The sequence below is a fragment of the Adiantum capillus-veneris genome, chromosome 10 (assembly GCF_014529385.1).
Source record: "Adiantum capillus-veneris isolate H3 chromosome 10, ASM1452938v2, whole genome shotgun sequence".
Lineage (NCBI taxonomy): Eukaryota > Viridiplantae > Streptophyta > Polypodiopsida > Polypodiales > Pteridaceae > Adiantum > Adiantum capillus-veneris.
Window position 1 is genome coordinate 10,646,946 of NC_140940.1, and position 10,755 is coordinate 10,657,700.

Consider the following 10,755-nt stretch of genomic DNA (forward strand, 5'->3'; position numbering starts at 1 on the left):
GGTTGAGAGAGAGAGAGAGAGAGAGAGAGAGAGAGAGAGATTTGTTTGTGTGTGTGTGTCTCTCCCCTATTATAATGTTGTTTTTGTTTGAGGAACGTAGGAAGGCGACAGTACGTGTGTGACAACTGTTTGGAGGCTTGAGCGTGTGTGTGTGTGTGTGTGTGTATAGTAGTAGTAGTGTACTATGTTGTGTGCCTATTTGGGCAGATCTTGGTCCACACCTTCACGAAGTCAACTTCCCTGGGCGGTTATATGATGACTTTATTAACGCAGCCTCAACTTCAGCCGCCGGAGCTGCCCAAAAGCGCAAAGAGAGTGTTCGGGACTGTGTGTGTGTGTGTGAGAGAGAGAGAGAGAGAGAGAGAGAGAGAGAGAGCGCTGTCTTCATGTAAGCGCGCCATTATGGGATGAGAGTCATGGCATTATGAAATCAGTGATCTGCATAGTTTAATGACCCTACGAGGCAGAGATCTCAGTATAAAGCCTAAGGCGGGCAGGGCCCTGCACTGTAGTCCTGAGCAGCAGTTGTGCATGTACTTAGGCGGCTCTCATCATATTGTCTGTACCAGTTTCTACGTAACGCCTCCTTATAATTAATCACTACTCCTTCTTCATTAGCCCCCCTGCAACTGTCTGATCATCCTGCTGCATGCATGCAGCATACAATTCCTCTTCCCTAAATAGATCCATTTACGACAGCCAGATTTAGTGAAGCCGTTACCATCTCTACATTCACTATATCTTGAATATATTGCAGTCGGACGACTGAGTGTTTCCAAGAGCAGTTGTTATTTACTACCGCTAATTTAGCAGGCGCGCGGGCGGCTCTAGCCTCTCTCTATTAATCAGCATTAGCTAGCTTGCCGCTTAGCTTAGCAGCAATATTAGTATTAATTATTGACCAATAGAGTAATGGAGGCCTGGGAGTTCAATCCCGCAGAAGAGGACCGTCGGCTGCCTCACAAATACATCCCCAACCGGCCAGTCCCCCTGGAACACCTGGAAGGTAAGCAGAGAGATGGTAAACGTGAAATACTGCATAGTTTATTTTATTTATCTGTACGTTAATTGGCTGCTGCTGTTGATGACACGGACAGAGCTGGGCGTGCTGCGTTGGGTCATCGACGCTGACAATTGGGAGACAGACGCCATCCTCAATCGGGTGAAGGCTGAGCAGGGCTACGTTTTCTGGGTATATTCCATTTCATAACAGTCCTTTGATAAATAATTGATGTTGCTGGGGCTTAATATTTCGTCTCAGTTTCATTAATATTATATATGGGTGAAGAATAATCAGGATTAACGTTAATATTGTGATTGGTGCAGGAGATCCTGACGGTGGCGCCAGGCTTAATGGAGGAGTTTGAGAAGAAGAGCCAGCATTTCTTTGAGGAGCACTTGCATCCCTACGAGGAGAGCCGCCTCATCTTGAAAGGCTCTGGTACATTGCGCTCTCTCTCTCTCTCTCTCTCTCTCTCTCCAAGCGTTCCCTTTGGAGTAATTAATAGGCAAAGGTAGATTGGTTAATAGGCCGTCTTGAGTTCAAGACTTGTGGGCTAAATATAGGTCTTGAGTTCAAAACTCGGGTGATAGATCGTTGTGCTCCTACGATGATGTTACTTCTTCTCTCTCTTTTCTCTCTCACAAGAAGATTTAGAAATTTTCTCATGTAGGAAAACGTCGCAATTTTTTCGAGTGTTTTTTATACAATGCATAACATCATGAGCTTCTGCTCCGGAGGCACCGCATACCTAGCTAAGTACGATTGGGGGCAAGGGACCGCCGGCCCGGTGGGAAAACGTTGGAGTTTTTTATACAATGCATAACATCATGAGCTTTTGCTCAGGAGGCACTGCATACCTAGCTAGGTACGATTGGGGGCAAGGAACCGTGCCCCCCCCACCCCGGACCGGCGGTCCCTTGCCCCCAATCGTACCTAGCTAGGTTGCCTCCCTCCCTCAGAGAAGCTCATGATGTTGAGATAAGTCACAATGTGGGAATTATTGTGAGAATTTGTCCAAAACTTCTTGTCTCTCTCTCTCTCTCTCTCTCTCTCTCTCTCTCTCTCTCCAAACACATAATACATAATCGCTCTCCACCTACCTATCTTGCCAACCCAAATATTTGGAGCCACTAGGAATGAATTGTTAATTCTGAACTCGTTATGATTATGAATGTGTGAGATGGTGATTATGAATGTATCCCTAGCAATAGCTCACGCTTCCAATGCTCACACTTCTTTGATTGTGCCAAGAGCCCAAAAAATCTATTTTAGAAGAAGAGGGTTTGTGAGGATCTAGGATGACATCATGGACTCTCCCAAAAGTTAACATAAAATAAAAAATATTCTCCCATGCAAAGTACCAATTCTTTACATTAGCTTGCTGCTTTCATGTCTTGATTGCTCACAAAACCAAAGCTCTCAAGTCAAGTATCTTTGTAGTTTCATATTGCAGACAATTACTTTCTTAATTTTTGGAGACTAGTTTTGGTGTTAAATATGTTGTTTTTCACCCAGGTTATTGGGATATTAGAGATTACAACAACAAGTGGATACGGTTCAAAGTGAGTAAGGGAGACATGATTACCCTTCCACCAGGCATGTATCATCGATTCACTGTGGATACAAATGACTACATTAAGGTAACAAGCATGTGGTTTGCTAGCTAGATTATATACTGTTTCTCTCTGTAGATGTCTATGCTTTATTTGATTGTAAGTTATGAATTAGAATTTTTTTATATTATTGTTCAATCCTTTGGTTTGTACAGGCTGTCCTCTTGTACAAAGAGACTCCAAGAAGAGTAGATCTTGTTAGCCCCCATGGAGATGAGACACAAGCTAGGTAAGTCGCTTATTTTTTGGCGCAAATCTTTTGAATGAATTTAAGCTCTTACTATCTATTCTATATGTTGGCTTGGGAGGCAAACCATTACTACTCCCTCTTTTCTATATATGCATTTTCCATAGTCCTCAAATCATTTTCCAAATTAGAAGCAAATGCATTAGAAAAATAAAATCTACTTATGGCAATTGATCAATTTTCTCTCTTAAGAAGTCGACTTAAATCATATTCTACCACTTTTTGTGTGTATTTTGGTGCATCAACTTTTGAAATTGATTTGTTTTAAGTAATGAAATGAAGCCATCCTAATACTGTTTTTGTGATTTCAATAGGCAAGAGTATATGGTCAATGTGCTAAATAACAAGAGTGCAACATTCAGGTCGGACTTGGCATCAACAACAGACTTGTAATGAAGAATGTGGTCCCCCAAATCACTATTTTTTAGCATGCTGGCATAAAGCAAGCATGTTTATTTGTACACCAACTCTACATCAATCCTTTAAGCTATGATAGCAAAGCTGTGCGAGACCATGAAATTTGTACATATATGCTCTTTACATCACCAAATCATTTTTTTATATCAAAAGCTAACCTAGCTATTGATTTGGGCAAAATCTCGAGGAGGGACTATTCGCCTTTTAATGAAGACAATGATGGCCATAGAAGCCTTGTTCATGAATCATCCACCATAGCATGTAGGTTAAGAGTGACTATTTTCACAAACAATATTAATATTTTTTTTTCTCATCAAATTCAGCCTGCTTTAGTTGCTTTGTTGCCAAAATGATTATATAGTGAGCAAACACTACTTTCAACTATTTTTCATTGATGAGAAACCATTTTTTTGGTATCACCACCTGCAAATTTAACATGGTTAACACTAGTTTGATACCCGGACACTGAAATGTCTTGTGGACATTATAATGTCCTAAAACTTGCAAAACATCATAGGTCATTTCTATGCTCCAAACAGTGTCAAATGGATTTTTCTAGGAAATCTACCAATGGAGAAAACTTAAATACTCAAGAAAAAGCTATTTTTGATGTATAAAAAAGTTTTTACAATTGAAACGGACACATTTGTGTCCCTTGTTTTCTGGCTCTTTTTGTCTTGCTCACTTAGATTGAATGAATTTTTTCTTAGGCCAAATGAATTTTAATCACGATACTTTACGTGCCACTCAATATACTTACAAACACAACATATTCATGTAATTTAGAGCCAACGGATTTTTAAAATATGATTTATGCACCACATACTAGAATCCACACACACTTTTGTGCACATGGTATTAAAGAACCTTTTCTTAGTTAAATAGTGATTCTCAAAACAACTTTGTAGTGTTTTTCTTATGTAGTATACCCATGGGGCAAGTCACACACTATGTGAGCTAGTAGAAACTCATTATGATGTTGCGTTGGTATTTTCTACAAAATGATCCTAAAAGGACACTGTAGTAAAAGGACACTGTAGTGTCTGGACGTGGTACTGAACTAGTGTTAATGTTAAGCAATTAGTCAAAAAAATTTGCACTTTTAGCAAAACATTCTCTTTTCTTTTTTTGAAATTGTTCTTATATTACATTGTATGGTTTGACTTTTTGATTCTCACTTTAGAGATAGCTATAAGATCATGTAAAAAACCAAGACTCTCTCTCTCTCTCTCATGCCTAGGGTAAGACCGGGCAAGCCAAGAGCCAGGACAGACATGCGGGCAGGGGGTGCTATATTTTAGCAGGCTAGCGAGGTTGGATGGAGAGTTGCATGGTCCAGTCCCCTCTGGTCTTAGATTGGTATCAGAGCTCAAGAGAGAGGAGATAACGACAATAGCGCATGGAGGGCTTGCCATGGTGTATGCATGTCTCACTTTCTCTCTCTCTCTCTCTCTCTACATATACACACACACACACACACACACACACACACACACACACACACACATATATATATATATATATATATATATATATATATATATATATTTGTCCCTCTCTTTGTGTCGACGATGAAGAAGCACGCGCGCATAGCCGCTTGGGAAAGGAGTTTTCAAGGTCAATGACGAAGAGATGGCCACTTGGAGAGAGGAAAAGCAAAAAAGTGATCATCACAAAATCGCATGGGGTTGAGCTTCACGGGCTCGCGTTGCGGAGAGGGAGAAAAATTGACAGAGGTAGGATTGCCCTCGCGGCCTGTAGATAGCGAGTAGGGTGAATGTTTCTCTCCTTAACTCGCTTGGCACTATCACTCATTCTCTATAGGGTAACTTCTATTCCCACTTAAACCTGCCCATGGTGGCCAAAATTTCAACATCAAGTTATACAAAGGAGGGTGCCCACGGTTGGGCTTCCCTCCCCTACCTTCTTCCTTCCTCGGCTATAAGTTGACAGAGTTTTCAAGGCAAAGTACTCGGCGTTATGATGAATTAGACAAGGAAAATCTCTACATATTGAGAAAAACTCTAGAGATTCCCGGAACTGGCAAGTATTCAAGTGAGTTAAGGTAGTCGAATATTTATAAGCTTCACTGCTTTCATCTACTTTGCTCTTTAGAGACATGACAAGGTCATGTAGGAGCAAATAATTTTCGGTTGTAGTGTCTAAAGTACATTTTTGCATTATGCAAATATCACTACTAGCCTTATCCCCTCGCAGTGATGCTATAAGCGACCCTTCTTTGTCATTTAAGTGACGCAAACGAGCATCACTAGTGGCATCGTGGTGAGTCGCCATATAAACAACAGCTATAGTGAGGGAAAGTGACAATTTTGCATCGCTAAAGGTGGACTTTGGGCACCATCTTGATGTGACACATAAGCGATGGCTCATCGCATAAATGAGGATTTTTGTCACCTAAGTGACGACGTGGATTTCAATGGGCTTCTTTTCATAAGCGACAATCTGGGAGCACAATGCTCATAAACAAAATTTATAGTATTTCAGCACGCGATGGAATATACTCAACACATCTCTCTCTCTCTCTCTCTCTCTCTCTCTCTCTCTCTCTCTCTCTATCTCTAGATCTATCTAGTGTGCTCTCTTTCTCTCCCTCCGACCTTCACACCCCCCCCCCCCCCCCCCCCCTTTCTCTCTCTCTCTCTCTCTCTCTCTCTCTCTCTCTAGCTCTAGCTCTAGCTCTAGCTCTACCTAGAGAGAGAGAGAGAGAGAGAGAGAGAGAGAGAGAGAGAGAGAGAGAGAGAGAGAGAGAAGCTAGAGAGAGAGAGAGAGAGAGAGAGAGAGAGAGAGAAGCTAGCACCAAAGAGAAACTTTAAATTAAATGAAAATTAGACTCATGTGGCCTAAACATGAACTATGGTAAACAACATTATCTCTCTCTTATTGTTAATTTTTATTGAAAATACATATTAAAATATATACATAGAGATAGAGATAAAGAAAGAAAAAGAGAGATTATTGCCGACTTATCATCCAATACATAAGCTTGCTGAATTATGAGTCAATAAGAAAAACACAAAAAATATTAATATTAAAAATTATAAGACGTCAAGTATCGTACCTAGGTTGAACCTTTTTGTCCCTGATTTGTACAACTCGGTACATGTCGGTGGAACTTTGTGGTACTTAACCAATAAATTAAACATGGAAACAAAGAAAACTTTTCAGTGTTAGATTTGGTACTTAGTACCTGGTACTTGTTACTTGGTATCAAGTTCCATAATGAAACTTTGTACTTGCAATTAGTACATGGTATTAATTCGTCGGTGTAACTTTGCGATACCTTAACCAATAAACATGGAAACAAAGAAAACATTTTAGTGTTACATTTCTCTTGCTACTTGGTACTTGGTTTGTTATCAAGTTCCATAATGAACTTCGTACTTGGAATTGGTACATGGTACATAAATTGAAATGAGGTATTGTAGCCGTAATAGCTTATGGTGATGAGCTTGATACTTTGAAATCACGTGCTTTGAAACTTCATAGTTCTAATCTTTGAGCTTGAAAGCTAGCTTGAGTTGATACGTAGTGTAGAATCTGATACCTCTACAGAAACTAAGGAAATCAAAAGCTTGTTAATATTAGAGTCAAACATAGAAAAACAGTCACTGTATGAAAATCAAAAGCTTGTTAATATTAGAGCCTAACATAGAAAAATAATCACTGAACTGCGATAAAATTTTGATTTGTCTCTATCTAGCGTTCCAAGAGCTTTTGAGAAATTGTTGATGCTTGGTTACAATGTGGCCTCGCCTCTTTCCTTGTTTTTGTAGGCCGCACTTATGTCTCGTGCATGCAGTTGTGGGGTAGAGACGTCATCTCAAGGGGGTCACTTAATAATTATGTGACTATCACGTGAGTGCAACAAAAGGGGTTATTAATTTTGCAATTTTCCCACATTTTCACATATAGAAGGGTACTATAAAATGGAATTGGAGAAAAAAGTACAAATTGAATAGAAAAGGGTGTACTTTATTTGTAAAAAATTCACATATAAGGAGTTTTAGAAATAGTGTTTGGACGCATGCGGTATACACAATTTATACATAGTGATCTCCTCAAGAACGTCAGTACCTGGGAAATCAAAATCCTCTTTGCCATTCCTTGCAATCAAAGATTTGACCATCCTCCACTTTGTTCCTAGTTGCGTCCTCAAGGTACACATGCGCACCCCAGTTAATTGAGAAAGTCTCAGTGCCCCTCCTTGCTAGCTTGCATACGTCGTATCGACCCGCGCCTGGTGTAGCATCAACTTCATCTTGAATGTATAGAAGAGCAAGAAAGTGGGTATTGCATAGGGTCTGCGCCCGTACATTTCAAAACATGCCAAACTGAGCAGCATGGCATCGTACTTGCTCCGAATAGCAATACTAAAACCTCTTGTATTCCTCCAACTGGCGATGCTGCTATTTTCATGTCTCTCAAAGTGAGGCAAGCTCCGACGATCCTTGTCCTTAAAGAGCTGCAAGTTGGGGCTCTCAAAACTCTCAAATAGCTCTTGGCATAGCATTGCCTACTTTGTCTGATTTAGTATTGACCCCGCTCGCGGCTTGGTTTTGCTGCCTACACTCTTGGTAAAGAGAAATGGCATTCTTCTTGATGCTGAAGAGGAGATCACTAGTAGACATTTGAGAAGTGGAGGGTTGGAGGTACTTCCATTTTCAATGTACTTAGGGTGGATTAGAATGATGAGCCTGCCCCAGCCCTTCTTGTGGGACAAAGATTGGCTCTACTCTTATGATGATGCGGGTGCCAATGATTAGCAAAACATTTAGGAGATGCATAGGTGTCGTTCGCTTTGATCTACCCAAGCATGGAAGAAGTCTCCAATCCATCTATCCATGAGTGGAAACATGCTCTTGTTCTCATGGAATGGCATAGACAAGAGTTTGGAATCCGGCCACAGGGTGGGACTACAATGATGAAGATAAGAGAGAGCACCCTAAACAAATTAAGTGTCCCATAAGCGACAACTAGCCTAGCTTAAGCAAAAGACACTATAATTTTGCAGATGTAGCATACAATACATTAGCTTTCTAAATTGTGAACCAATAATAAAAACAAAAAAGTAGTAACATCAAAATTTATAAGACTAAAGTTTTGTACCTAGATTGAGAAACATTTTGTGTCCCTATAATTCTGTACGACTTGATACATGTTGGCATAACTTTATGGTACCTTAAGCAATGAACATTGAGACAAAGAAAACTTGTTAGATTTGGTACTTGGTACTTGATTTGGTATCAGGTTCCATACTAAAACTCGGTTCTTGTTGTTGGTGCATGGTACATGGTACGTAAATTGGAACTTGGACCGTTTGACGCTTGGTACTATGAAATGTCATATTTCAAATTGTCATCTTCAGGTAAACATTAGAAACCTTTTTAAAAATGAACACAATTTCAATCCACCTTTTGTTTTTTAAAAACATAAAGACAAGTAAATAACATTCTAGCAGATACTTAGGCTAATTAACTCATTGACAAATAATTAATTGTTTGACAATAGACAAATTCAGTGATGCAATGAACATACGTTAATATATATCATCAGTAAATATATGTACATGTGTCCAGAGGGTGTGGTGATCAATCCTCACATATACAAAACAAGCCTCATCCTTACATATGTCTATACAATGAACAATTATAAATCCTCACATATACAATAAAAGTCTCATCCTCAAATATACAAAATAAATACCTAGGCACAATCACTAGAAGAGCCATCACTATACAAGTCACTACCATCCTCGTCATGATCACCAGTGGCACCACCACTGCCCCGCTCTCCACGATCGTCACCATCATGGCCAACGATTGGGCTGCCACTCCTCTCAGCCTCTCAGTGTCGCCCCTCGGCCTCCTGTCGAGCCACCTCTATCATGTCGGACTTGCCATACTGCTCCTATATTAGTTAGTGAAATCAAACAAGAATATATTACAGTTAACATGAAAATAAACTACAAAGCAAAACAATGATACTCGCAAGTGGATATGTCCTGTCAGTAAGTGTCTTCTACAAAGCGCGGTAATAGTAGTATGTGGCATACTCCATCTCCTACAATGTAGGTCCACGACCATAGTCTCTGGTCTACATTAAGACAGAACCAAAGACTTATTGATTCCTTCATTCAATAATATTATCTTTGAAAGTTTAGATTTTAACGTTCTATACTCACAAATGTGGCCACAAATCCATCCTATCCTATCTGGCCTAATTTGGATGTGTGACTAGCTATCACTCTCATTCGTGCTACCTCCTATGTAAATTTGAACAAACAAAATAACAAAGATTAGAGAATAGTTTGAATCAATCTAGAAAAGTTCATATAAATCCAAATATACCTTAGCAAAGGCAAACACCTTTTGCTGAGGAAAATTGATGCGTAGACATCGGGCTTTGCAGAAGTATTGCCATCTCTGCATGCATATATCAGCCTTCCTCATGTTTGTCTCTACCATACAGTAGCATATGTTTATTTTTCATATTACAATAAGCGATAGAATATCCCATAGAGCTTGTAAGATTTCAACATTTTCTAATTTTTATTGATTGTCTAATGTTGATCAGTTGATAATTGTCTCTTATTTTAATGGTGCTTGAAAATCAAATTCAAACCAACCAGAGGGTACACCGCCAACTCCTACTTGTGGTGGCTAGGACAGAGTTCTAATACTGCACATGAACCCATTTACAATGAGTCTATTTTATGCTGGCTTGCTCATTGTTGTGTCACATATCGGAGGCCACGACAGGAGTGCTTTTCACATTTGATGACTTATGGTCCTTTAGAACGAGCACCACCACTTGAGGAGCGACATCGACCTGTGGTATGTGGCTGATCTCCCTTAGTTTTTCTATTGGATATTTTATAAATTAAAGACTCATATATATATTGCAACCATATTATATATGGAGGTATCTTCACTTGATGCAAGGGATGACTTCACTATTAGTGGTGCACATGTCCCTCGCAGTCGACATAGACATGTCATCTATCAATTGCAGCTTGAGGTTTCTTGAAATCCTCTACCTCCTTCTTTGGAGGCTGAGATGGGTGGAGATAATCCGTTGCCTACTAGTTTGTGTTCTCTAGTATAGACGTACAATCAAAGATAATATGGAGGATGACAGAGAGGATCACTTCCTTTAGATGGAGTGGTTTTTAGCTTTTGAAGAAATCGCTACATGATTTCTCCATCCACCATCAGTGGAGCAGGATAAGGCCTCATTATTGCACATGATTTTCATGTGCCCCCTCATTCAGAGGTCACCCTTATGTCTTTTTGTGGACCTATATATAGATGGGGTCCATGGCATCGGCTTACTCGCTACATTCAGAGTATGAGTACTTATGGGTTATGGGTTATGTCTGAATGCAGCCTTTCTTTCTGATAGAGGGATTACACATGCCAGAGGACAAAGACTCTATGTTGGCAGAAGATTGTACT

The 10,755-nt window shown here is 39.8% G+C and overlaps 1 protein-coding gene across 1 annotated transcript; it reads left to right on the plus strand.

Moving 5' to 3' along the window:
• Positions 1-381: 381 nt before the first annotated feature.
• On the plus strand, positions 382-3,578 carry LOC147448442 (uncharacterized). The gene is made up of 6 exons (XM_086522374.1): positions 382-1,006; positions 1,098-1,192; positions 1,327-1,441; positions 2,519-2,643; positions 2,772-2,845; positions 3,178-3,578. Exons 1-6 carry the CDS (start codon positions 913-915, stop codon positions 3,254-3,256), a joined length of 582 nt encoding a protein of 193 aa, XP_086378500.1. The 5' UTR covers positions 382-912; the 3' UTR covers positions 3,257-3,578.
• Positions 3,579-10,755: the final 7,177 nt, after the last annotated feature.